The 27,866-nt window shown below is 50.3% G+C and overlaps 1 protein-coding gene across 5 annotated transcripts in view; it reads right to left on the reverse strand.

The window, feature by feature from the left end:
* The window catches only part of Ldlrad3 (low density lipoprotein receptor class A domain containing 3), a 253,725-nt gene that overhangs the window by 96,487 nt on the left and 129,372 nt on the right, over positions 1–27,866 (reverse strand). For 4 of the 5 annotated variants that reach the window (XM_078046229.1, XM_078046228.1, XM_078046227.1 and 1 more), the window contains exons 4-6: positions 20,067–20,192; positions 13,272–13,379; positions 7,871–8,005 (exon numbers count right to left, since the gene is read on the reverse strand). In XM_078046229.1, coding sequence (XP_077902355.1) covers positions 7,871–8,005; positions 13,272–13,379; positions 20,067–20,192 — 369 coding nt within the window. The remainder of the gene's footprint in view (positions 1–7,870; positions 8,006–13,271; positions 13,380–20,066; positions 20,193–27,866) is intronic. The other variant, XM_078046224.1, reaches the window with a different exon arrangement.

Here is a 27,866-nt window from a genome sequence, read left to right on the forward strand (position 1 = left end):
ATTCCCACGCTGCCTGTCGTATCTGGAGTTGAGCCTGGTTCTACACAAGTCTCCTATACCCGTGGGTTCCATGCCTGTGGATCCCATCCATCAAGAGTTAAAAATACTTGAAAAGAAATTGCATCCATACTGAACACAGTAGACATTTTTCTTGTCGTTATTCCTTAAGCAACGGAGAGTAACAACTGTTGGTGCTGCATCTGCACCGCGTTAGGTAACCTAAGTAATGCAGAGATGATGAGAGGTGTATGAGAGGGGCACAGGTTATATGCAAATATGCAAATACTACACCTTTTTTAAAAAAGGATGCACACACCTGCAGATTTTGGTATCTTTGCAGGGTTCTGCATCAATCCCCTATGGATACCAAGGAATCCCTGTACTCAAGTCTTTTCTCTCCTACTTATTATGGTTCAGATAGGAGCTGTCCCCTCAAAGCCCTGTGTTAATGCAGGAATTTTCAGAGGTGGGTGCAGTGATTGGATTGTGAGCACTTTAACCTCATTAGTTCATCCTAGTTTGAATGGACTAACTGTGTGGTAACTGTAGGCAGGTGGGGCATGGCTACAGGAGGTGGGTCCCCGGGGGTGCATCTCCCCTGCGCCCCCTTCCTCACTCTCTCTGCTTCCTGGCCACTGCAAGCTGCGTAGCATTCCTCCCTCCAGCAGGCTGCCTGGCCATGATGGGCTGCCTCACCGCAGGCCCCGAGCAACAGAGTCGGCCGACCGTGAACGGAACCTCTGAAACCATGAGCCAAACTAAACGTCTCCTCCTCTAAATTGTTCTTGTTGGGTATGTTGATGACAGCAACTAGAAAACCGGCTAACACGGGACTGCAGTGGTTTCTCTACAGAAAATCTGCCTTTGCTGCTCAGCTACCATCCAGCTGCGGTTGTTCTGACATCCCCTCTGCGTCGGCCGCGTGGATCTCTGCTCCTCAAACGCACCTCTCTGCTTCTTGCCCCTGGGCCTGCTCACCTGCCGTCCCCTCTGCGTGGAGGGTCTTCCTCCCAACCTCGCCCCCTCGCCTGCCCAGTCCACCCCTCCCATCCTTCTGGATTCAAGTTCGCCATTGCTCTCTCAGAAAGGCCTCGGCACCCTACAGGTGGCCCGACCCTCTGTCTCCGGAGCATCCCGAGTTCGCTCTGCAACACCTTCTCCACACCGGTGAGCCGCGCCTGTCCTTCCTGCAGACACCACGCCTGTCTTGCTCCCTGGGACCCCCTCTCTAATTCTAAGAGGCACGACGTCTTTTCACATTTTTGAACATCTGGAAACCGGGATGCATCTTGGCGTCAATAGCGTCTCACAACTGAATGGTCAGCATCGTTTCTTTCTCAACAAAACATAAAATAACAGTGGATCTTATACTCGGCATCTTTTTCTTTAAACTCCTTAAAAAAAAATCACTTTATTGATCTTTTACCATACATAATCTATTCAAAGGACATCCATTGGAAGTGGTAAGATCACAGCTAGAGTGTAGGTTACCCTGTAACAAACCTGTTTACACAATTGTCAGGGATACCTTAAGGTCTAACAAAATTTGGTCATGTCCCCGTATCTCCCGGGAACAGGGAAAGCAGCAATCAATAGATATCTATTAAGTACGCACAGCCATGCAGACATTTCCTGAGGATCCAATATTAGTTTTTGTTACCTAAGAAACACACCCTAAAATTTCAGCAAAGATATATTGTATTCTCATGGATCTGCGGGGTGGCTGTGTCTCTGCTGGCCTCGGCGGGGACACATCCTGGGCTGTGGGGTGGGTCTGGGTTTGGCCCACCTGCCACCACGTTCTCCAGGAACCAGTGGCCCTGTAGAGCAGAGTCTTCTTGGGACACATCACCAAAGTGCAAGAGCCCACCCAAAGTGGCGAGCACATTTCCAGACCCTGATCCTATCACCTCTGCCAACGTGCCACTGGTCAGAGCCATCCCAGGATCCATGGGACAGGGGCGTTTCCTCCGGCCTGTCTGTCAGGCCACAGGGCAGAGGGACCACATGAAGAACTGAGAATAAGAATCGATCCCTGCCTGGTGGAGGAGAGGGGTGGCCCGGGGGAAGGAACAGTTCTAGATTTCAACAGATCCCAGCATTAGCCAAAGGAGGGTTCCCTCCATGAGCCACATACCACCTGCCCCTGGCTGCAGTGGGTGAAGGGCAGAGTCCAGAGTTAGCAGTGGTGGCCAGAATAGGTGACCCCTCTGCCCTGCAGCCACAGGGACCCTTCCCGTGAATTCTACCAGCCGACTACATCTCTATTCACTGTACGTCCAGGCCCCAGTGAGACACTAGGGTGGCCAGATGGGAGGTTAGGATAGGAGGATGGAGTCCAAGGCCCCTGGGAAGCAGAAGTCGGGGTGAGTACTGAGGGCTACTGCCTCTACTGATTCCTGTTTCAGGGCTGTTGTGACACGTATGACACGACTGTGTCCAAATGTCACACTATGCGCACACTGGTCCTTGGAGACGAGAGGCCCACCCTTCTCTAGCATGAACTCATCTTGACATCGACAACTAACAAGGTCCCAGACACGGTCACCATCTGGGGTCCAGCGGATTAGAATCTCCGCGGATGAATGCTGGGAGGGAGGAACACCATTCAACAAGGGGACAAGGTGGCTTCTGCCCACTCCTGCAGCACAGGGCCCGGCACATGGCAGGCACCTGCTTGTTACCTCCCGACTGACCAAAAAAACACCCACCCTAGTGCTCGTTCTCCAAAACTCTCTCCTCTCTCTCACACACACTTTGCAGAAGAAGCAGAGCAAAGCCGTCACTGTCCGCTCCTGGGGACGTGCCAAACCTCACAGCCAGCCTTCCAAATCCTCCCGAAGCCTTATCACCAGGACACAGCAAGAGAGATAAAAAAACCGCAGCCCGACAGCCAAGATGTTCTGCCACCTCCTCAGCACTGGGGGCTCAAGAGGTCACCTTCCCAGCATGGCCCTCGCCATCCCGCGATAGGAATGTGGAGGGTGCATCATTCTTTTGCTAAGGGAACCCTTGAGGAGGAAGGGGCAAACCTGCCCCCTTCGCGCTCCGCTTCCCCTCCAACACCAGCCGCAAGAGCCTGGCAGATCTCCTGCAGCTCTGAGCCCAGGTTGGTGGCAAGTCGGTGCCATCATGGGACGATGAAGAGCATCTTTCCCACCTCAGACGACTCGAGTTCCCAACCTGCACCTACCACTGGCTTGCTGTGTGCACTTGACCTGGAAAACCCTCAGTGTTCCTCTGTTCTTCATCCAGAAATTGGAGGCCATACAGCTCCGACCCTCAGAGGCACTTGGTGACAATGGAATGGAAAAACACAAGTTGAATGTGGAGACAGGCACCTGACATGCGTGTCCCCAGCATGTGTTATAAACCCCTGCCTGGTCTTCTCCTGGAGGGCTGACCCCCCTCCTGACCAGAGTCCTCAGAAGCTCCCGGGGACTATGAGGACTGGGGCTCATGAGAAAGGTATTTGGGGTTAGTTACTGAATGCTGCACACAAAAATCACCCCACATCTTCGAGGTTTAACAAACAGAACTTACGTTTCTGACAGTTTCCAAAATGGGTCTGAAATCCACGAGGGACCTGTCCCTGGCTCAGGGTCTCTGGCGAGATTACAACTGAGATGCCAACATGGGCTGCAGGGATTTGACCAGGGACAGATTCACCTCCAGCCTTACCCAGGAGGCTGCTGGAAGGCCCCAGCTCCACAAGGGCCTCTGAGAGGACACTCACCAACAGGGCAGTTGGCTTCCATCAGCGAGAGCAAGAGAGACAGCAGGAGACAGCAGTGGAAAGGCTGTCAGCCTTGGTAAGCTAATCCTGGAACTGACAACTCATTGTCCTTTGTTTCATTCTTCTTTGTTGAAAGTGAATCCCAATTTGCACACCCGTGTTCACAACAGCACTGTTCCCAGGAGCCAAAGGATGGAAGCAATCCAAGTAAGTGTTCATTTGTCAAGGAGCGGAGAAACAAAATGCGGTATGTCCACACAGTGGAGTAGTACTCAGCCTTAAAAAGGAAGGGAATGGTGACGTGTGCAATATGGATGAGCCTTGAGGACACTATGCTAAGTAAGCTGAGCTGGTTGCAAAGTGACAAACACCATCTGATTCCACTAATATGAGATACTTAGCTAGAATTACCAAATTCACCATGACAGGAAGCAGAACGGTGGCTGCCAGGGCGGGGGAGAAGGGTCACGGGGAGTTGTTATTTAATGGGTTCAGGGTGTCAGAGATGCAAAATGTCAGAAAGTTCTGGAGATGAGTTGCACAGCCATATGAATGCACTTAACACCACTGGACTGTGTTATGGGAATCAGTTCTATGTAATGGGTATTCTCTCTCTCTCTCTCTCTCTCTCTCTCACACACACACACACACACACGCACGCACGCACGCATGCACACACACAATGCAGGTCCAGATCACATTCACAGGGATGGGGTTATACCAGGGCATGAATATCAAGAGGTGGGGATCACTGGAAGCTGCTGCCACATTCAGGGACATTTTTAAGGCCACCTGAGTGGCAATTATACCCAACATGTGCATGACACCCCCTGCTGAATCTCAGGTGTGCACCTCCCAGGGAGAGTTCTGAAGCAACAGAAAAGCCAGAGTGAACCTGCTGCACAGGCACCGATTTCAAAATGTCTTGCAAACAGGGATCTTTCCAATCAAGGAAGTCCCCATGAAAAGCCAGTCTCCCCTCCCCCCCGTGTTCTTTGCTGTCCAGTCCGTCCCACAGGAAAGCTAAGACCACAGACCTGTACCTTCTCAGGCCCATCCCAGTTCCAAGTCCTTAGGGAGCATGTCGGTGGCTGTCAAGGCCAAAGATAAAGAGGGCAACAGAAGAGGGGCTCACTGGTGTCTGCAGGGTGGAATGTCTCCTTTTTCACCCGAGTTAGAGAAAAGGCATTTCAAGCATCCCATTTCCTTGTCTTGAGACCAGTTTTCTCCACCTCCTCAAAATAAATATTATAAAATGTAATTTTCTTTTCCCACATCAACTGAAAGCAAAGATGCATTTTTCAAGCGCTTAGAAGCCCACAGGAAGCAATTAGGACATATTTGGATTAAATGAGCTCCTGTGCAGCGTTCTGAGTGGGGAGTACCTGGTGTAGCATAAGGTCTGACAGTTCCACGTGGCACAAGACTGTATTCTGTCCAAACCAGACGCCTCTGAGACTCTTCAGGAAAACACGGCATGGATTTGGCCTCTCAAAAGCCCAGCATGGGTCAGATTTTCCCACAGTGCCCACGCTCCTTTGTTCAAGTAGCAAGAATAGCAGGCAGTTTTGCATTCAGAGGCTACCACGTCCGCACAAAGCACACCCTTAAATACTAGAGGCACACTCGGTGCCTGGAGGTGTATACTCCATGTGAGGGACGCAGAACTGCAAGCTGGCCTGGGGGCTGCAGACCCAAGACTGGTGTCCTGTGCTCACTGAGGAGCAGACTCCCACTGAAGGAACGGAAGAAGCTTCTACTCGATTGAAACAATGATCACAACATTATTATTTTAATAAGTTATGAATACTTCAACTCACGTAACTTAGCAATGTCTGAGCTGTGGATTCCACAGCGTGCACATTAACAGGGTGAGGGTAAGAGAAGTCTTTTCTATTCTTCGGCATTTACTGAACCCCTGGTGTGCAGGACACTATGCTACTAGATAAGTTCTGTAGAGTTCAAGGTCACAGCCAGTGTTCCTGAGTAGCCAATGGTGATGCCTTCCACAGGGGCCACCTGGAGTGGAGGTTGGTATACTGGCCGCACCTAAGGACATTACCAAATGTCTAACTAAGGAGGGCACCAATGGGCTGGGGAGGGCACCAATAGGCTGGGGATGTGGCTCAAGCGGTAGCCCGCTCGCCTGGCATGCGTGCGGCCCGGGTTCGATCCTCAGCACCACATACCAACAAAGATGTTGTGTCCGCCGAAAACTAAAAAATAAATATTAAAAAATTCTCTCTCTCTCCTCTCGCTCTCTCTTAAGAAAAAAAAAAAAAAAGGAGGGCACCACCCAGAGCTTGTTGTCTAAGGGGATGTCATTTGGGTACAGAGGCACAAAGCTGAGACCCTAAGGAAGGAAGGGTGCTCGATGTTAAATATTTGTCAAGGGCTGGGCTTCCTAGGTACAAGTCCTAGGTACCATCAACTTTTTCTATGAACCTCATGTTTGTGAGAAGAAAAAAGAAGCAGAATTTAGAAAAGGTAATTACCACTGACCTGTGCAGAGATCAGTCATTCCTCCCGAAGGGAAGAGCAAAAGTCAGCCTCAGCAAAACACCTGGGTCGGGAGGATGTTGCCACACCATGAGCATCCCTCACCTCCAGGCCCCTCACCTCGGGGCCCCTCACCTCCAGGTCCCTCACCCTCAAATCCCTCACCTCCGGGCCCCTCACCTCCAGGAGAAGAGTCTGAGATACACGAACACACAGGATGCTGGGGGGAAATAATATTGATAGAAAAATATCCTCCGTCCCTCCCATCCATGCTAACAGGTGCTTGACTTGGTGATGTTGGTTCCCACTTGAGATCCATCCCTGGCTCTACTTTGGCATCTGTTTTGATTTTATTTTATAAAAATGTGACTTTGTCTCAAGACTAGCAATACCCAGAAGTTCAAAACTCCCTAGACAAATGGCAACATTAAAATCCTCTCTAAGGTTCCTGTGGAACACTGGCTCTCAGACTTAGTGTGCTTTAGAACAATCTGGAACATTTGTTAAATGAAACAGAGATGGCTGACCCACCCTCAAGGGTGGATTCAGATGGTAGGGAATGGGGCCCCAGCACGCGCATTTCCAAAGTCCCCCACCCCCCCACCCCCGCCCCTCCGTGGGGTGGTTGGACTGAGGGCTGCACTTGGAGAAAACCACTGGGAAGGGAAGACCTGGGAAGGGCTTTTCCAGGCCAGGACAATCAGAGGCTTCCCACTCTACCAACACTCACCTCCTGAGCTGTTCCCTGCACAGATCTGGCCAAGTCTATGCAGATACTCTTTTACCTTGTCTCTTCTGGTCATTACAGAATGCTTACTGAACAAGAGTCAGTAAGTAAAGAAAGGTGCCGGTCAGTCTTAGTGGAGGCCGTGGCCTCACCCGGCCGTGTGCCTCCCAGGTTCCCAACACAGCTCGGTTTCCACCCCCAGCTGCATGCATCCTTCCGTTGCCATGACACAGCTCTGAAATCAAAAGCCTCGGACGTGCACGGGCAATTTACACAAGAGGAAACAAAGTAGTAAACAAACACAAGGGAGTGGGACGGTAGCTCAGCTCGTCATCACAGAAACGCGAATCAGAAGATTCGGGAGGCTCTCCTTCCAGGACTAGTAAAATGAAAAAGAAAAAAAAAAAAAAGCAACAGCAAATGTCTGTGATACAACAGGGAAACTGACAGGTGCGAATGATGCCAGCGTCAACTGAAGAAAAATAAGATCCAACAGCTGTATGGAGAGAGGTGGCCACGACCTGCACAGGGGGCCCACCCTGCAGAATCCATTCTACAGAAATAATCCAATGGAAAGAAAGGGATCGCATGGCCCAACAATGCAGTGACTTAGAAACCACAGCACAGTGGCACGAGGGTGTGTCCTGCTGGGGCCAGTGCAATTCTGAGGAGGAGAGGTGTGAGGGACAGTGAACGGTGAAGAAGACCAAATGCAGAACAGCGGGCATGGCTTGGTCAAGACCCTGGGACCCGCACACCTACCCGCCCCAGGGCTGGGGGCCAGGTGTAGGAGCTACCCACGCTGTGTTTGGAGGCGGGCGTGGGGTCCCTCCTCCCGTGCCACGCTGCCTCAGTGACAGCCACGCTGCGCGGCGGGGGCCACTGCCCGGGCCTCCAGCGACTCCTACCTTGGGAACTCTCGCAGCTCTCCTCGTCACTGTTGTCCTGACAGTTGTTCTGCCCGTCGCAGAGGAAGCTCTTGTCGATGCAGAGGCCGTTCCTGCAGTGGTAGCGCGCCGTGGAGCAGAGCAGGGGGTTGGCGGCTGCGAAGGGAAAAGAGGGCTGGTCACCAGGGAGGCCAGCGAGTCCCACCCCCCGCGACCCCAGAACCTCCCCAGCCAGCCGCGAGCTCGTCCTGCCAGTGGAAGGCCAGGCCAGGACAAGACTCACTCTGCCACCTTGCAAGCGTCCCTTCCCCCGGGTCACCGTGCTGCTGCCTGTGACCACACCAAAGTGGCCTGAATGGTCAACCCCTAGGCTGGCCTGCAGCCTGTCGAGTCTGGGGCAAAACCTGGATCCCTGGACTGCTCCCCGGGGACTTGAGAGTGGACAAGTCAGTGACAGGAGACTCAGGGAGAAAAGCTGAAAGAAGTAACTGAGTCAGGTCAGAGGTCAGAGGTCAGAGATCACATGGTCACGCCCAAGTGCTAGCAGGATCCTTCTGGCTCCCTCACTGTGGACCAGCCCGTTAACTCCTCGTTTATTCTTTATGACTTACAAATGTAAACTCCTGGTCTTAAGACTTTGCCACCAAAAAAAAAAAAAATCCACAGACCCAGTGAGTCAGGTCAGTGACCATTTCCAAAAAGCTCCTCCAAAAGGCTCCCTGTTCTAGGGACTTTCACAGAAAGAAAAGAAAATGACAGCACTGAGCCCTGCTTTCAAGCTAAAGGGTGGCAAATGGTCAGTGTGAGGTCGACACATAATTACTTAATAATGCATAAGCAAATGTGCACAGGCAGACAGTGTCCCTGCAGCACAGGACACCTCGCGTCCCCATGCCTCACGAGGCTCACTCCAGGGCTCTGTTTCAATCAGAGAAGGAGTCACATAGAAATAACCCTGCTACTTATTTACTGTGCAATCCTGGGTACATCCCTTCGCCTCTCCGAGCCTTGGTTGCTTTGTCGGTGGACAGGACTGGCTACATCATGGGACAGATGCAGAGCAAATTGAAAATATGGGGTCTGCTCTTCAAAAACCTTTAAAACCATTCATGACAGCAAGCACTGAGTATAAGAGCAGGCGTGGCACCCTCCTGGCCTGAACACGGGCCCTGTGTGACTGCACCAGTCATAGGGCCACCCCCTGTGGCTCTCACACTGCTGCAGCGTTAATTTCAACATCACATGATTTCTCTGAGAAAACAGAGGGCCAAGAGGGTGCAGGCAGTACCCCCTAGTTATGTATGTCCTGGACACACGGGATATGGCCTCCCACGGGGGGGGACAGTGGTAATGACCAAGAGGGTTCAGTCTGGACCTCAGGTGGTGAACTGAACCTGGAGACCAGCACAGAGCGGATGCCAGGCCCAGCTCGGGAACTGCTATGGGCTCAGGCTGCCTCTGGAAACAGCGTGCAAGGTCCTCAAGTGTGAGGTGGCAGCTGCAATCTCTCTGCTGTGAGCTCCACTGAGCTGCTGTTGGGTCACACACAGATGACAGCTACCAGGACCTGGTGGAGTTCACGGGGCTGGGTCAGCTAAAGGCCTGCAGGCTCTGTTTATTTTTTTTTTAACGTTCAACCTAGGAAGTTTGATTTGGAAGGTCAGAGGAAGCAGAGGATGGGGGAAGCCAGAGCTCTGGGTCTGGAGGATGCTCAGCCAGTGTAAAGCCAAACAATCGTAGTTCCACTTGAAAATGGAAGACGGGATTATGAAATTGCTGTGGGCCAGAGAATGGCTGAAACCAATGTCTGACTTGAGCCAAAACCCAAATGGGGAAACGCAGAACCACAGATCATGTTGGGTTTTGGTCCAAAGCCTTCTGCCCATCAGCACCACCATGGTGACCTTCAGCTGGGACCTTGTAGGTCACATCTATGTGGAACAAGCAGCTCATTCAAGAACAACCCTGGGAAGGCACCCAATCACTCCAAAGTAAGCCATCAAGACTGCGTTAACACCCTAGTGCCAAACCCAGACTCGTTATCAACTAACTCACTTTCCCTTCAGCCTTAGACCCTTTCAACCGCATGAGCTTCCCCCCAGGAAAAAAGTCACGTGTGTGTGTCTATATATGGGTACATACATACTACCTATGTGTATGTATTTATATATGTACATTGGAAAACCAAGTCACAGACTGGTTTGAATGCATGTAACCACAAGGACTAGTAGCCAGAACATGTGAAGAACTCTCTTAATCAAAAAACTCGGGAAAATGTGTGTACTGTCACCAGTAATGAAGTGGCACTTCACACGCATGACACAGAACACATTTAAGGGCTTAGACTAAAGGTTGTTGGCAAAGAGGAAGTCTCATGGATTCCAAGCAGGTGTGCAAACTGGTAGGACCACCTTGCAGAGAGATTTAGTGAATTTTAAGGTGCGTATACCCTACGACCTGGTAATTTCACTTCTAGCTGTTACACACTCTACAGACAGTAGAACAAAGATGTTTGCTGAAGCCATTATTTGTAAAACAAAAAAATGGGAAATGACCCAAATGTTCATCAATAAGAGAACAGAGGCAATGTGGTGCGCTATACAAGGGGATAGTGAAAGCCTGAGGTGGCTCTTTTTCTGTAAAGGGAAAGAGGGTAAATAATTTTAGGTTTTGCTAGCCACTGATGTGTCTCTGTTCTAATGATTCCACTTGGTCACTGGAGGGTAAAGCAGCCACAGATAATTTGTAAACAAGGGGCCACGTTCCAATAAAACTTTATTGACAAACACAGACAATCGGCCAAATTTGGTCCACGGTCCATAGTGTGTCAACCACTGTTGTTCCACAGTGAAAAATGACATGAATTGGTCACGGTGGATAAATCTCACAAACATACCAGTCAGTGGGGAAAGCAATGAGTATAATATGTATAGTGCTGTATCATTTATATGAAGTTATCTGTGCAAAAAATGTCATTTGTTATTAAAAGACACAAAGACAGACAGTGAATCAATACAAACTCATATGACCAAAACCACCATCATGTTCAGGGCAGTGGATGCCTCTGGAGAGAAGGGACTAGGATGGATCTGAGAGGGACCTGCTGCAGACTTCTAATTATATTTGATAACATTTTTTTTTTTTAATCTGAAGCAAAGAAGGCAACCCACAGCATGTTGCTTGGAACCGGGTGTTGGGAACACAGGTGCTCATTTTATTTTACTTTCAAAAGCTTTGCTACAGTTCTTTGCTACAGTCTCATCTTTTCTGTGACACTGGCTTTCCGTTCCCTTGGTCTCCTTTCCTCTTGTCCACCAACAGCTGCCTCAGCATCTCTGACAAAAGAGGGGGTGCACGCTTGTAAAGAGCCACACCTGAGCTCCTCCCTGGGTCTCTCCTCTGTGACTCCACAGGCCACAGAAAGACCTAAGACGTGAGCCAGAGGAACGGAGCGGGAGAGAAGGCAGAGAAGTACACCCCCACCCCAGCAGCAAGCCAGCAAGGAGGGCTCCCGTCAAAACCTGCACAGCCAGGTTCACGCCTTCCAACTGCCAGGAGTTCACAGAGAGCGCTCCAGCCTCCACCTCCCGCAGCACCTATTGATTCTCCATTGACCCGGGTCCCACCAAGCTTCATTCCCAGTTCCCAAGGACAAAGCCAATGAAAAGGGAGAGGGGAGGCTCCTGCCCACCCTGCAGACAAACGGACAGCAAGAAAAACATAAAGCTGACAACCTGGGAGGGGACATAAAACCTTAAAAAGACAACCCAAGAATTCCAAAAGCCTAGCACGGCTTCCAAAGAGACTGGAAAGTTCTACAAAGGAGCCAAAGGCAATCCCCTCGCTCCCCTCCCCTCCCCCAGCCCCTGCGTCAGAGCCTGGTCTAAACCATGACGACTGTTCCTAAGGGTGACCCTGAGCTGCTACCAAACAAGGCAGACATGGACAAGAGATTCTGGTCAATGACAGGATTCAAAGGCACAAGGCTTCGAGTCACCTAACCAGGGTGGCCGATGTCCCCTACAGACCCCAGACACTTCAAGTGTCCTCCCATGTCCTCTGCAGCTGTTGACAGGCTCAGTCAGACTGTGGCACCAGTTCACATGGACCAATGCTGGAGGCTTTGGTGACCCGGGCTCAAGGGGACTGTCTCAGAACCTGCAAATAGTCACCGCTCAACAAACAGAAAGGAGACCCTGCGTACTATCGGGTGTTATGGCCCAGGGTCTCTAGTAATATTTACTGTGCTCCAAAGGTTTATGTTTTCTTTGTCCTTGCAAAGAATGGCTTACTACGCACTCCTTGAAACAAAAAATGTATTATTTGACTCAGTTAACTAGGGAGAGGAACACTGTTACCGTATTTATTTCACTGGAGGTGGAGAAAATCGTCTATGGAGTCAACTTACTCAATTGTAGGCTCCAAAGCTCCTTGGGTATTATTAGCACAAGAAAAACAGGGCTCTAATGGTCTAATTTTCCAACCCACAATATGCAGGAAAGAGAACGCGTCTCTCTCTGCCATGACGGAGGGAGGGAGGCGTGAGTTAAGGGAACCGCTTAGCGGTGAATTAAACTGGCGCATCTACTTGGACCACATCTAAAGGAGCGGGCCAAGGGACCACTGTGGTCACCCAAAAGCAGCTGAGCGGCTTCAAGACAGGAAATGAGGCAATCTGTCTCCGGCAGGACTTAAGAAGTCCCCTTTTACCACACGAATAGAAAACTCCTTGTCACCATCCCCCCAAATTCCCACCTGTCCCCCTGTCCTGTGGTTGACCACCACTCAATGGGTAATCCTGGCCTCCCTGGGGAGCTCGTCTCCCCAGCCCCCACTGCCCTGCAAACCACACAACTGGGGACGATGGTGCTACACCAAGCTTCGTCTTCTCCAGGATGGAGATGTAGCACCTGGAGGGTGCTGAGGGTCAAGGCACCCCGAATAGGTGCTCGCTACATGCCGATTATCATTATTAATGTGCATTAGGGTAGTGGTTAAGAGTTCAGACCCTGCGTTGACATCACAATTTATCACTTACTAATTATGTGACCATGACAGGTTGCTTCCCTTTCCATGTCTCCATATATCTGAAAGGGGGATGATACCACCACCTACCCACAACGAATCCCATCTGCATGAAGCATATGGAAAGGCATACACAGGAGGTGCTCAATAAGTGCCCCAGGTGGTTCATGCGGCCTGGGCAGCGTGCACATCTCCCAGACTCACCTGGGCCCTCGCCCGGAAGACCCCATGGGACTGCGTTTTAAATGGTACCCACCCTCCTAAGCTCATTTCCTTCAACCACCCCCACTAAGGAGCCCCGAGGAAAAGAATGTGTCCCATCCCTGATTCCCATGGCGCTCCCCACTGTCAACTCCACGTTATCATCGGAGGAGATGAGTATTTTTGGATCTCTTACTTGAGTATAAGCTCAAGGATGTCAGGGTCTGTGTCTGACCCATCTCTGTCATCCCTGCAGCATCTTGCGTGGTGTCTGGCACAGAGATTGTGGAAAGAAGATGAGAATCTGAAAGAAGGCAGGAGCTGGGGTTAGTGAGCAATGTAAGGCCAAACCCACTCTGGGCGCACCCCGGCACACAGGGGAGGGTTCAGATGTCCCTAGTTTAAGAACATACCCTGACTGCGGTGGGGAAGGGAGGCTGCCCCAGTCGGCCCGTCTTCCTCAGCCCTTCATTTGACTAGTTACTAGATGCGTTCATTCAACAGTCACGTATTGACTATTTCCTTAAAACAAAGCACTCTACTAAGCTTTGGAGATAAAGCACATCTCAATCTCTGTTCTTAAAAAGCTTCCATTCCGGACGGAGAGTCCAGTCAACAGGACATGGAGATGCAGCAGGAGAAGTCCTATTTATTGTACGTAATCTATCACCTGCTAAGGCTGAGGCTGCAGCATGCTCGGCTGGGAACAAAGTACCATCTCACGGCTGCCAATCCAGCAGGGAAGGCAGAAGACCAACAGTGCTGAGAGCAGAGAACAGACAAGCACAGGGTGCAGAGTGCAGAAGTCATTTCCCACAAGGGGGTCAAGGCAGGCCGCCTCTCCAGGTGCCCTTTGCTTGAGGAAGGCTCGGGTTGTGCGGGGGAACCCACAGGATGCTCCAAGCCAGCCCTGGCAAACCAGGGAGGCTTCCCCAGGAAGCAGGTCACCAAAGGAGACTCAATGACACGGCTGGGGAGCACTGGCAGGAAGCGTTTTCCCCATGGAGATTCCCAGACCACCCAGTCCAGCTAAGGGGCAAAGAGGAAATGCACAAGGACAGACCTAGGCCAGCACCCACCGTGGGGCTCTGTGAACAGCAAGACAGACAGACCGGGGAGGCCCTTCTGCTGGGCTCAGGGGCCAGGCAGATTCATCCCCGGGAAGAGAGCAGTGCAGGACAGGGTGGTTATGTCGCAGGACATAACTCTGCCAAAGCAGGAACAGGGGATGCTCGGCCTGAATGAATTTGCTACGGTGGGCACCAGACAGGGCTGTCCCGGTTCACAGCTGGAGTCCCCACCTCCCTCAATGAGGATCCTGAGAGCCGCACGGGCAGTGGACCTGGGGCCTCCCTCCAGTTGGGAAGGTCCAAACAAAATGGAGAAGGGAAAGCAGATACAGCCAAGGGAGGGAAAGGAGAGGAGAACCTCAGAACCTTCAGGCTCCAAAAGGGAACCCTGGTCCTGCTGATCCTTACTCCTGAGAGTGAAAGAAAATGCAAACGCTGGGAAAACCCAAGGCTGCTAAATCAGACTCTAATGGGACTCTGGAAGCCACCTGTTCAAGCCAAGAAATCACCCAGCAGAACCACTCCTTTATCTTTCCTCTATTTCCTGGGTCATCTTATCAGGGGATTTTTTTTTCCAAACACATGCAAAAATAGAGGCTGGTGTGATGAACCCCATGCACCAATCACTTGGCTACCACAGTTACCAACTCCCGGGCAGTTCTGTTTGCCCCACCCTTGATCACCCTCCCTGACCTGGTGGGACTGGCTCCAAGCACACCCAGACCTCACGTAATCAGATCTTTATAGACTTCAATACATATTTCTACAAGATATGGATTTGTAAAAAATAGTCACGATACCATTCTCAAACTTAAAAAAAACATTAACAACAACGCTTTCCTATCATCAAATATCCAACTGCCATTCAAAAATCACCGATTATCTCAATTTCGTTTCTTAGATCATCTTATTAGGGGATTTTTTTTTCCCCAAACAAATGCAAAAATAAATGTTGGGAATGTCTTAGTTACTTGGAGTTAGGATTCAAACAAGATCCGCACACTGCACGGGGTTAATGTATCTCCTGGCCTCTTTGAATCCATGGTCCCCTCTTCCTCTATTGTTTCTTCTTAGAATTTATTTATGGATGAAACTGGGCCCTGAAGAATCCCCCACACGGTGCATCTGGCAGTGTGCCTCCCCATGGGTTCATTACCGTGTTCCTCTCTCCCTGAGTTTCCTATGAACTAATGGTGAGATTTAGAGGCTCAGTCAGACTCAGCTGGGACGCTGTTGGCAGAAGCACCTCTCGGTGGTGATGGGGGCTCCAGCTGCCTTCCATCAGAAGCCAAATAACGTCTAGTTGTGTCTCTTTTTGTGCAGCGAGAACTGGCTTTTGGGAGATTCCTAGGACAGGGCAGAGACAGGAATCCCACCTCCCTCTGGCTCTCCTACTGAAGGCAGCCATAGAAGCCAGGCTGGGAGGCAGGCAGCCGCTCTCTACAGACTCTGTTAAGTGATTTGGAGCAGCCCAAGTGGGGAAGACCGAAATTTGAACTATCAGCAAAATGGCGGTGAATTTACCATCCTTCCCACTGTCCTTAGAGTCTCAGAAACTGGAAAAGGCCAGACAGAACAAGGAGAGGATCTTGAAAGTCATGCCATAGAGATGTTTCTGAACTCCTAGGCTGTTCCCCAAGCTGCACCAGAGTGGATCTGGTCCTAATGAGTGCACCAAAGTCATTGAGAATTAATTCACAGAGAGACATACTGGGGGTGCTCATGCAGGAAAGATCCAAACAGTGCCGCAAAAAACCAGTCTGAAAACTATTAAAACCACAGCCCACAGAGGTAGAGACATGCAGTTTGACCCAACCAGTCATTTGCCTACTAAAACAAAAATCTAAGGATCCAGAGTGTCGGACACTCAAAATACCCAGAATATAATCTGAAATCACTTGCCCCATGGAGAACCAGGATAAGAACGCTCAGATGTCAGACTTCCATGGCGAAGGATTTAAAGCAGCTATTTTAGGAATGCTCTAACAAGCAATCCCAAACCCCCTTGAAACAAACAGATAAACACGGTCTCAGCAAAGCAATGGAAGACCGAAGAACCCAGAGGAAATTTCAAAAGGGAAAAACACAGCAACTGAACTTAAAGCCAAATCCAACACTGGATAAGCTGCAAAGAAGGGGACCAAAGAAAGAATCAAAATAATCCAACCTGAACAAGAAGAAAATGACTCGGGGACTCGTGGGACAGTGACAGAAGACCCGACATTGTTGTCATCAGAATCCCATCAGGAAAGAAAAAAGAGGACAGTACTTAGAAAATATTGAAGAGTTGAAAATGTACAAAGTACAGCAAACGACAAAACCCCAGGAAACTCTGAGCAGAATACACCTGTGACACAGACAGTCAACACCATCATCTAAATGCTGAAAAGTAGAGACAAAAAGAGAAAAGAAGAAAAAATACATACTTCAAGGCATAACCTTTGGGGAAACAATCCAAATGACTATAAATGTATCTTTGGAAATCAGAGAAGCCAAAAAGAAGAGGCACATTTGAAGTACTTAGAGAAAAGGAGGATTAACCCCGAATTTCCAACACCATAAAAATATCCTTCGGGAATGAAGCTGAAATAAAGACGTTATCAGAATGAAAAATTGAGGGAATCTGTTGCCAGAAGACGTGCTTTAAAAGAACGGCTAACGGAAGTTCTTCAGACAGAGAGGGAAGGATCCCAGAAGAGGACGTGGAACATCAGGAGGGAGGGAAAGAACTGGAGCGGGAACGATAGTCTTTTCTCAAGAATCCCTGAAAGTACACTGGATACTTTAAAGTGAAAAATTAAAACCCCATCTTGTGGCTCTCTTGAATGAATGGCGATGGGCAATGTGACAGCCACAACCTAACGAGCCCACAGTCAAGTCTCCACGTTCCATTGAAGTGGTGCAACATCAGTTCACAGCTGTCTGAAAAGACGGACAGGTGCCTTCAGCCTGATCCATCACATAAAACTCCACATCAATTTTCCACCCAAGGGTTTCAGCAACCACTGATGACCACTAACTGGATCCAGGCTTCATTGGGGTTAGGAAACAGAAATACATACCCTCACTCTACCGCTCCTCTATTAGCTAGTATTCTTACAGAAAAAAAAAAATGTACTTAATAAGTCCGCCCTCTGGTTACTGGAAGGTGCAATTCATACAGGAAAGGAAAGATAAGTGTTTGACTCTTTCCTTTTATTTTCCAGTCTTCAAAAGAGTGAGTTAGAACCACGAATCTTATTTTATTTTTATTTTTTTTAAAGAGAGAGGGGAGAGAGAGAGAGAGAGAGAGAGAGAGAGAGAGAGAGAGAGAGAGAGAGAGAGAGAGAATTTTTTTAATATATATTTTTCAGTTCTTGGACACAACATCTTTATTTGTATGTGGTGCTGAGGATCGAACCCAGGCCGCATGCATGCCAGGCGAGAGCGATACCGCTTGAGCCACATCCCCTGCCCCAGAACCACGAATTTTAAATGACAGGTGTAAGGGAGGGTAACGCTGGTTTAATCCCCACTGATGTGATCTGGAATGGGTATAAGGAATATAATGGACTCCCTTGGTCAACTGAAGGGCAATATCCAAACTTGGGAATCTTATAGTGCCCTGAATTATGGCAAGGAGCATGGGATGACACAGTCACTTTTGAATATACACATTAGGATGTGCAGCGCTTGCTTTGTATTGCCCCTGGATTAATCTCGTGTGTGTGTGTGTGTGTGTGTGTGTGTGTGTGTGTGTGTGTGTGTGTGTGTCACTTCCAGCTTAGATGATAAGATCCCGTGACAGTAGGAAGCTGAGGCCAAGCTGTTCTCATTTCCTAAAGGACTAAATAAAATATATAAGAAGTATGTCCTTGGAGATCCCAAGCCAAAGGCAAAAATCCTAATAATATGGTTTTGCCTTTAGCCACGCGCACTTTTGTTTTAGATCACTATTTTTTATATCAATGGCTTTGGGCCAGCCACAAGACGAAGCCCTTCTCGGATACTACGTTGTCTAATTCTCACAACCAACAACCACCCTGGGATGCAGGCACTCAGCACTTGGGCTGAGAGACCAGGAAACCATCCGCGAGCAGATCCTACCCACACCCACCTCCAGCTCCTGTGAGTGACCTGTGTGCTCCCTGCCGAGGGGGGTGTCAGTCACCCTACCACCCACACAACAGTCCCCCGGCTGTGCCAGGCCTCTGCCAGCTGAGAGCCAGAGATGACAGGCAGCCCTAGGAGAAGGCACGTGGGGGAAACGTCCTGTGTTCCTACGAGGAGGGGCCCTGTGACTGACAGCTCCCTGGAGCTGCCCAAATAGCACAGCAGACAGATGCCTGCGCTCCAGGGACTTAAAACAGAACCAGAGGCCAGGGGAAGATCAGTGCATCCACACCATCTCCGAGTCACCGAGACTTATGACTTAGAAAGAAATGAATAACACGAGAAAACGGTCACAACGAAGAGCACATCACAACTGAGTCCATTACAGGAGTGTGTGTGTGTGTGTGTGTGTGTGTGTACTGAGTGTGTGCACATGCGTGTGTATCTGTACAGACACACAAACACACATACTTGTACATGTGTGGAAAGAGGGAAGGTAGACTGGCACCAAGTTGCTCACACATTAAAGCACTTCACTTTGACTTATGGGCCCTGGGCCGTTTGGTTTCTTCGTTACACTTTGTTTCCTAACTTCTTTACAATAATCAGAAGAAAAGAATCTTATAAAGTTATGAGAGTGGTGGGCGGGTGGTGGGCGGGTGGTGGACAGGGAGGAGTAGTGGGCAGTGGAGGAGGGTTCCTAGGCCACTGCATGATTCTGCAGGAGGCCGGAGGGGTGGATATGTGTCACTGCACGTCTGTGCAAACCCACAGCATGGACGACATCGGGAGGGAACCCTAACATGTCCTAGGGACTGAGGTGACAACATGTGGCTGCAGGGTCACCAGGTGTAACAATGCACTCTGGTGAGGGTGCTGACCCTGGCAGGCTCTCAGGGGGAGGCAGGGCATAGGGGACCCCGGTACCTTCCTCTTAGTTGGGCTAAAACCTCAAACTGCTTAAAAACATGAGCACAGAAAAGAAATGTGTGGATCTGCTCAGTTCCCACAACAGGCACAGAAGGTCAAGCAGTGGAACGGGCAGGGGAAAGGAAGCAGAACCAGTGACCAGGGCGACCAGCAGCAGCAGGGATGAAGCACTTGCCGGGAGAGCTAGGACAATGTTAAAGGTGGGGCAGAGACACCTGAAGGTCACAGAGGCTGCAGTCTAAGGTCACTGTGGAAACAGGAATGCCTGCATGTACCCAGGCCAAACAGAAATCAAGCCCAGCAACAAGACTGCCCTGAGGCAAGGAGGGACAGAGCAGAGGTGACAGTGTGTGTGTGTGTGCGTGTGTCTATCTCTGTGTGCACATCTGTCTGTCCATATACTGATATCATGGACTATTATACAGCAGGAAAAAGGAACCAGGGCAGACCCAGTCAACAACGTCATTCTACTCGTCATTTTTTCAACAACATATTCTTATGGTCCGTATAATAAGCATTTTTAAGAGAGTTCAAAGTAGGAAGGAAAGCAAGCAAGAACATGAACACGGGGTACTGAGTCAGAGTCCACCAGGTGAGGGTTTGAGTGAAGCTGGAAATGGCTCTCCTCACTCTAGGCTCCTCGTGTGTTCACTGGGGACAAGACACCTGCGTTTGCAGGGCTAGTGTGGGAACTGCTCAGGCATGGTGCACCTGTAAGGCCCCCAGAAGCTGCAGCTGAGCATTTACATAAACACCAGGAAGAAGCGGCAAAGACAGGCTGTGGGTAGGAGCAGGAGAGCCAGCTGCAGGTGGGCAGCGCAGAGATGGCGTGGCCAGAGGGGACAACCTGGCTGGCTGGAAAGGTCAGGGATGGCAGGGTCCCAGTCCTCCGCACTTACTGCAGTTCTCCTCGTCACTGCCGTCAGGACAGTCCTCAAACCCGTTGCACCGGAAGCGGCCGATGATGCAGTGGACGCCGCTGGCGCAGGGGAAGAACGTGGGGCCGCACTTGGACTTCGCTTTAGCTGCAGAGAGGAAAAAAGACAGAGAAACAGCGAGACGTCAATCAGGACGGTAAGGTCTCAGGCCACCGCGTCTTCCTCCTGTCCCCTCTGAAAGTGCAAGGAGCCCTTGCAGGTTTACCTGGGGGTCTCGGAGGGATGCTCACCCCCACCCCCACCCCCACCTGGGATGCCCAGCGAGCTCCGACCCCCACATACAGCACCTCCAAGGAAGGGAGCGGCTGATCCTGTCCCACACAACCTCTGCACCCCCAGGCACCCAACCCCAGGTGCCAAACAGAGGAAGGACTGGATGGACGGGTGAGCCGGCGGGCGATGGCTGAGCTTGCATCTCAAGATGCTGAAGAATCCACTGAAATTCCTTCCCGGGTGTCAACGTAATCACGGTTGACATTTAGCGAGCGCTCACTGTACCAGGCCCTACGCCAAGCGCTGTGCCCGGATTATCTCCTCTAATCCCCCAGCGGCCACCCAACGGGAAGGCAAGCAGAGGAGCTCACGCCCGCACACGGCCCTCCTTCCAGAGGCCTGCAGGCCAGGGTGCTCCTGCTTGGCTGGAGCCTGGGAACCTGGATTTGGGGAGGGTCCCTCCACCGTAACTGAAGAGAGCAGCTCCCTGTGCCTACAGTGTTCAGCCAATGGAACAGTTTGCGCTGACACCTGCTTTCCTTTTGAGAGTCTGGAATCTGGGGACATGTGAGGCCGAGGGGACTCCTGCGGCCGTCCAGGATAAACACTCTGGGCACTGACCCGCTAATGCGCCTGCTCCGTAGACAACCCTTCACACATGTCACCACCCACTGCGAGGGAATCAGAGGCATCCTGTGGAAGGGACCAGGGCCTGCTCCGCTCTGGTCTTCACTCCCCCCCACCCCCATTACCTCTGTGGATTCTGCTTTGTATCCTTTCCCTGGAATAAATCGGGGTCAAAGTACATGACTATACGCGGGGTTAAGTGAATCCTAGGACAACTGCTGCATCTCGGACGGCCTTGGGGACCCCCATCACAGACGTCAAGTGCTCATCCCCATTTCACAGATGCGTTCTGAGGATCCAGTGACTTGCCCAATGTCACACAGAGCTGGGGTGAGGCCCTGGGCACCCCTGACTCCAAGAAGCCACGATCCCAATCAACTCGATGGCACGGCTTCTCTGCCCAAGGTGTGTCACTTTCCACAAAAGAAGAAATTCATCTTGCCTTCCCGCCATATAAACAGTCTGGACAGAAACGGTTGTAACTCGGGCTTGATGGAGTGTCCTGCTAAACCAAACGGCTCTGTGGGGTAATGCACTTTCTTGTGAATGGCGCTCACTGCACTGGCTGGTGATTGGGAGGTGTTAAGATAGGATCTGTGGCCACGTCCAGGTAGCAGGCTCCACTGAGCAGCCCTCTTGCTTCCTGTCTTAGAAGCAGGACCTACAAGTCCTCCCAGAAGGAAGGGCCATTTCTTTGGAACAAACAGGCCCTGAATCACCTCCGTGTTCCTGCCCTTTGTAACATGCCCACTTTGGCAGCAGCTGATTCACAGTCAACAGGACGTAAAAGCCTGGGACGTGTCCAGGTTTTAAAAACCCACGTGGTCTTGTTTCCACCTGGAACAACCCTAATGGCGTTGGTGAACCCTTCTCAAAGCACAAACCCGGGAGAGCCCTGCCTTCCGATTCCAGCTCTGGGTCTATGTCCTTGAGCAAGTTTCTAAATATTGTCGAACCTGTTTCTTCATCCACGAATTTCAAGTGCCATCTATTTCCCAGGGCTCTGGTAAGTAGTCCACGAGATGACCTACATTAAGCACTTAGTACAGAGCATGGCATACAGCAGATGCTCAATTAGTGGAAAGATTCTGCCATTTATCATCATCACTAGAATTTTAAAACTGACCCTTCATCTACTAGAACTTTTTTTTCCCCCCCAATTACCAGAGTTTAAAAAGCTCATTATGGAAGGGCTCTGTGAACGGATAGGGAATGACTCCCACGATATACTGTTAAGTGGGCAAAAAAGTGCAAAAGAAGGGCCGGGGCTGGGGCTCAGTGGCAGAGCACTTGCCTAGCACAGGTGAGGCACTGGGCTGGATCTCAGCACCACATAAAAAATAAAATAAAATAAAGGCACGCTGGCCGTCTTCAACTATTAAAAAATCTTTTTTAAAAAAGTGTCAAAGGAGACCTAGAGTATTTTGTCGTTCATATAGGAAGAGAAAAGAAAAAAAAGGATAAAAATCACAACTATGTGTTGGCTCATCTGTACAAAAGAAATACAGGAAGGATCAACCAGGAATTGAACAACTGCAGACGGGTACGGAAGGAACAGGGGGAATGAGGAACTGGGAACAGAATCCGGGAATAAGGATGAGAAAGGTGCATACTTCTCTGAGCTTATCTATGTGTACGATGCAAAAAAAAAAAATAAACAGTTAAGATCAATCACATGTTGGAGAACTCAAAACGGAATTTAAGCAGTAACCAGTGCACACAGCCTCCTTCTTCCACATGAATAACACCCCACTGAAGTGAGAGGTTTAAAAAGCCAGCCTTAAGCAACTGCGTACAGCATTATTCTGACTGGATTCTCTAAGGTTAAAGGACTCCATGTAAATACTGTGCTGCGGTTATATTTATCTCGCACAGGGGCCGGGAACAGCAATCCTGAAACCAGCACTTGCGTAGGCAAGGGCTGGACAAGGCAGTCGACCTTCCGTCCACAGTGAGAGCTGTCAGAGGTCCCTGAGGGACCCTGGGGCTTTGGCCTGGAATTAAAGGAATGTTTTGAAAATCAGGCAGATAGACGTGTCTACGGGATGGAGAGAGAGAAACAGCTAATAAAAATCAATATTGATTTGTGTGTGCAGAAGAGGTGTGTGTGTGTGTGTGTGTGTGTGTGTGTGTGTGTGTGTGCGTGCATGTGTTCCTTAGCTCTTTTATTGACGAGGACTAGAAACAAAGATGTCCCAACAGCAACAAGCACATCCAGCGCTCAGACCATGGTTTCTAAATACCACTCAACCAGCCCAGGAAGCCCAGCTCCTGGGAGAAGTGGCTGATTTCAGAGGGGACTTTGGAGATGAGCCTCCAGCATCTTATACTGCTAGAATATAAAGAAGGGTTCAAAGTGCCCCGGGGGCAAGTCGAAGGGCCGGGGAGTTAACCTGAGCTCCCAATAGCCCAAGCTGGAACAATGTGAGCAACCACATGGAATTGCAAACCAGAGGATGAGATGAACATCCCTAGAGCCCTCCTGATACCTGAAGGCACCAGTATATGGTTGGGGAGGGAGAGAAGAAATCCTCATTAATGAATGTAAAAGGGGTGCAGGAAACAGAAAGTCCCTCTTATGCAAACAGGGCAGTAATAACTTACAGAGGTACCAATGGGTGCTAAAATCAGAGGAGGAAAGCTTGAGGAGAGACAGGGTACCTGCAAAACCTCAAGGGTCTCCCCAGTACGCTAACTAATCACAAAGGGGAAAAAATAGTGACTGAGAAACTTGGCACATGCCACCTTACCATGCCATCGTGGTCAAAATGAGAGTCACTGGACATCAGCAATACAGTCCCCCTCGAATGGGGAACAGAGGCCACCACATCACCCTCCGTGCTCTACTTGCCAAAAAATGCACGATTCAAGGTAATTATGAGCGGACAAGCTGGGAGGGAAGGCCTTCCACAGGGTAACTGACCAGTAACCTCCAAGGCCACGAAAGGCCAAGAGGAGGCAATTGCAAACACTGGAGAGGCCCCCAGGACTGGGAAGGCCGGCGATGGAAGTCCACCAGTGCCGATTCTCGTGTGGATCCTTGCTCTAGGGCTCTCTCAGATGTCAATCACATTCGTGGACAATGGACAAGGAGTCTGAGAACTCTCAGGACTACTTCTGCCCCTTTTCTGTAGGTCTAACATTATTTTGAAATAAAAACCTACGATCAGGCTCCCTGTGGAGTACATAAAAATACAGTACAGAGCAGGACAGAACGTTACCTATAATCCTCCACTCTGAGGCACCCCAAATTTGCATTCTTCCAATGCAGCTGACGTCTTTATACACACATTTTTTTTTAACGTCCCGGGATTTTCTTTTTATTGCACATTTTATTTTGAGAAACTTTTTGATTGACATGCAGTTCTGAAAAAAAGATCCCACGTGCCCTTTTCCTACCTTCCCCCAATAGTCACTTCTCGTAAAACTGTAGGAGGACGTCACGACCAAGACGCCGCCATTGCTGTGGCCAAGGTACAGAGCATCTGCATCCCCACCAAGAGCCCCCAGGGACCCTCGCACAGCCAGGACCAACACTCTCCCTCTTCCGCTTCTCCGTTAACCCCTGGCAATCACAGGTCTGTTCTATATTTCTACACTTTTTGTCATTTCAAGAATGTCATGTAAGTGGAATGGTTCGTCATATAACCTTTTGGAAATGGCTTGTTATTTTTTTCATCCAGTGCAAGTCTCTGGAGAAAACCCTCCTGTGATTTTGTAGATTAACTTGCTCTAGAGCTACAACACTAAATACCTTCCAAAGTTTATCGTGGCCACAAAAAATATTTCATCGTATTGATCAACAAGGTTGTTCTATCATTTCCTCCATGCTGGGCACTTGGGGTGCTAGGGTCTGGATGTGGTTCATTCTCCTAAGGTTCCTGTGTTGGAAGCTTGGTCCCCAGGATGGTGGTATTAAGAGGTGGTACCTAGTGCAAGGTCATTAGGTCACGGAAGCCACTGTTATCAGAACAAGTAAATGCTGGTCTCATGGAGGGAATTAAGTGCCCGTGAGAGTGGATTGTTACAGAAGAGCAAGTCTGATCCCTGATTCACTCTCTGCCTTCCTATTTTGCCTTCCTCCGCACACTCCTGCCATGATGTCATCTTCCATGTGACCCAGCCAAAGGACCCCTCACAAGAGCTGAGCCAATTTCTTGAACCTCCAAAACTGTGAGCTAAATAAACCTCTTTTCTTTATAAATTACCTAGACTTGGATATTTTATTATAGGAACAGAAAGCAGACAAATATACTTAGTTATAAGCAAATTTTCAGCATTATAAATTATACAGTAGAGAACATCTTTATATATAAAAAATTGGCCAGAATTACAAATAATATTCTTAGGCCACATTACTAGAAAGGGGGATCCAGGGTATGAACATTTTACCCCCCAAATACAAAATGTGTTAGGGAGCTGTTTCATTAAATATCTTACCATGGGCCAGACTTTAAAACAAAAACCCATTTGCTTACAAAATATTTCAGAATCTGGGCTGGGGTTGTGGCTCAGCAGTAGAGGGCTTGCCTTGCACCTGTGAGGCCCTGGGTTCGATCCTCAGCACCACATAAAAATAAATAAACAAAATAAAGGTATTGTGTCCAACTACAACTAAAAAAATTTTTAAAAAATTTCAGAATCACACGCTCACTGTTATAAGTGATTATAACAATGGTGGGGCCCAAAGCCCTCCCCCAGGTTCAGTGATTCACTGGGGGAATCAGGACTCAGCATCCTACCTGCAGCTAAGATCTACTGTGGCAAAAGGACACAAACCAAAACCGGCCAAGAGGAAAGGACAGAGGTGAAGCCCAGAGCAAGCCAGATGCAAGCCCCCAAGTCCCCTCCCAGCCACTGCAGAGCACCAAGGAGTGACAACACTCGTGAAAGCCTGTCACCCAGGAAGCAGGTCACTGAGCCGGTGTCCAGGGGCTGCCTGGGGGCTGGTCACATGGACATTCTCAGTTCCCAAATTCCCAGAGCCCAACAGGGAACCCGGACAACCTCGCTGCGGGGCCCATCAGTTACCGAAATTCAGGTCCTAACCACGGCCAAAGCCACTCCTCCATGGGCCCTGGGAGGGACGTGGTGCTCCTCCTCTGCACAGATGCGTCTGGAACCTGCCAGGCCAGGTGACGGGGCAGAGAAGCAGAGGTGACCATTTCCCAGGGCCGAATCTGCTCCTCAGCCAGCCCTGCATCCACCCAGCCCTCCCAGCCGGCCCGAGGCCTCTGCCCACTGTTCCTGGGCCAGCCGGCCCTGCTCTGGTCACCTTTCAAGGGATCAGAGAAGAAATGCCACCTCAGGCCTTGACCTCCAAGCTGGCAGTGTATCCTCATAAACTTCAGCCTGTCACCTTTCCATGGAAAATGTCACCAGCTTGCCGTTGTCTTAGAATAAAGCCTGCAGTGTCCACCGCAGTGTCCCCAGGCTCTCTGCTTCCCACGCTGCCACCACCACAGGACCTCCCCGCTCTTCCAGCTAGGCAGGTCCCAACTCAGGGCCTCTGCACAGTGCAGTGTCCCTCTGCCGGGACGCATGGCCCCCCTCCATCTTCCTGAGGTCCTGCCCTGCACCCTCCATCACTCCAAGCCTACCCTGCTCTGCTCCTCCGCCCCAGGACACACCCCGACCTGACGTGACACCACTGCCTTCCCACGGTGCCACCTGACGTCCCTGCCACCCACCCCAGGACACACATCTGCTTGAATACATTGATTCAGCCTTTTGAAGGAGCTGTATGGAACAGGGCCCACAACCGGTGCCTAAAAAATACATGCCAGATGACCTGTGAGAGGAGACAGTGGGCCTGGACAGTACCAGCAACCGCTTGCTGCACACCTGCGTGGGCTGAGTAAGCACTGAGCTGTTCTACAGACCCCACCTCATTCACTCCACTTAAGACCCACTTTACAGACAGGAAAACTGAGGTCTACAAGTGAAGATTTCCCTTGACTCAGTTGCTTGACTCCCCGGTAGATCTCCCTACTGCCCCGTCCAGCTACAAGGAACGAGGCTGCCTGAGACAAAGAAGTGTTGCAGATATGAATGATCAAAAGTGAATTCGCTACCACCGCTATTAGCCAGCTCCTTGGCCCCGCCCTGCACCCTTCTCAGGAGTGACTAATGAGACATCCTGCCTGGTGGGATGCTGAGCTGCTGCTTGTCAGAGGGAGCCTGTCCTGTTGATATCCATTTGCAACATCACAGGCCTGCAAAGACTACCGCTGGGCGGATCACGGGCACCCAGAGAGCGTCTGGCAGGGGCACGGGGAGAAGCCAGGGAGAGCTTGTTGACGATGACTGGGGGCCGCTCCCCCACACCACAGCGCACAGGGCCCTGAGGGGTTCCAAGCCAGGCCTGACTGCTCTCCTGCTGCCCCAATCTCCCAATCTCCCATTGCAGCAGCCCCTGGCACAGAGTGGACCCAGACCTGTCTGTCTTTAAAATCCTCACGGCAAGGGGGACAGAGCACCTGTTCCACTGAGTGCTGGACCCCCTCCCCACCCCCCCGCCACAAGCTGTGCTAAGCTGTGTTCACTAGCAAGACATGGGGCTCTGCCTTTACACGGGGCTCTTGCCTTTTAGCAAGACACAGTGTTGGCTTTATTTTCCTGATCTGAGTCCTTCCCCTCTCTGAAGTCTGCTTGTCACCCTCCTGGATTTGAAGACCCAGACCATAAGCCAGAGGCAGTGGCGCCTGCCTGCAATACCAGCGACCCAGGCTGTGGCACGAGGATCCAAGAGGAGCGCAAGTTCAAGGCCAGCCTCAGCACCTGGGTCAAACTTTGATTTTACCTCCGAGGACATACACCAATGCTCAATGACTTCCACTCAAGATCAGTCTAATTACAAGTCAGCTTTCACTCCAAAAGCCACAGTCTTGGCCAGAGATCTATATGTGGGGACCAGGAGAT

The sequence above is a fragment of the Ictidomys tridecemlineatus genome, chromosome 4 (genome assembly GCF_052094955.1).
Source record: "Ictidomys tridecemlineatus isolate mIctTri1 chromosome 4, mIctTri1.hap1, whole genome shotgun sequence".
Taxonomy (NCBI): domain Eukaryota; kingdom Metazoa; phylum Chordata; class Mammalia; order Rodentia; family Sciuridae; genus Ictidomys; species Ictidomys tridecemlineatus.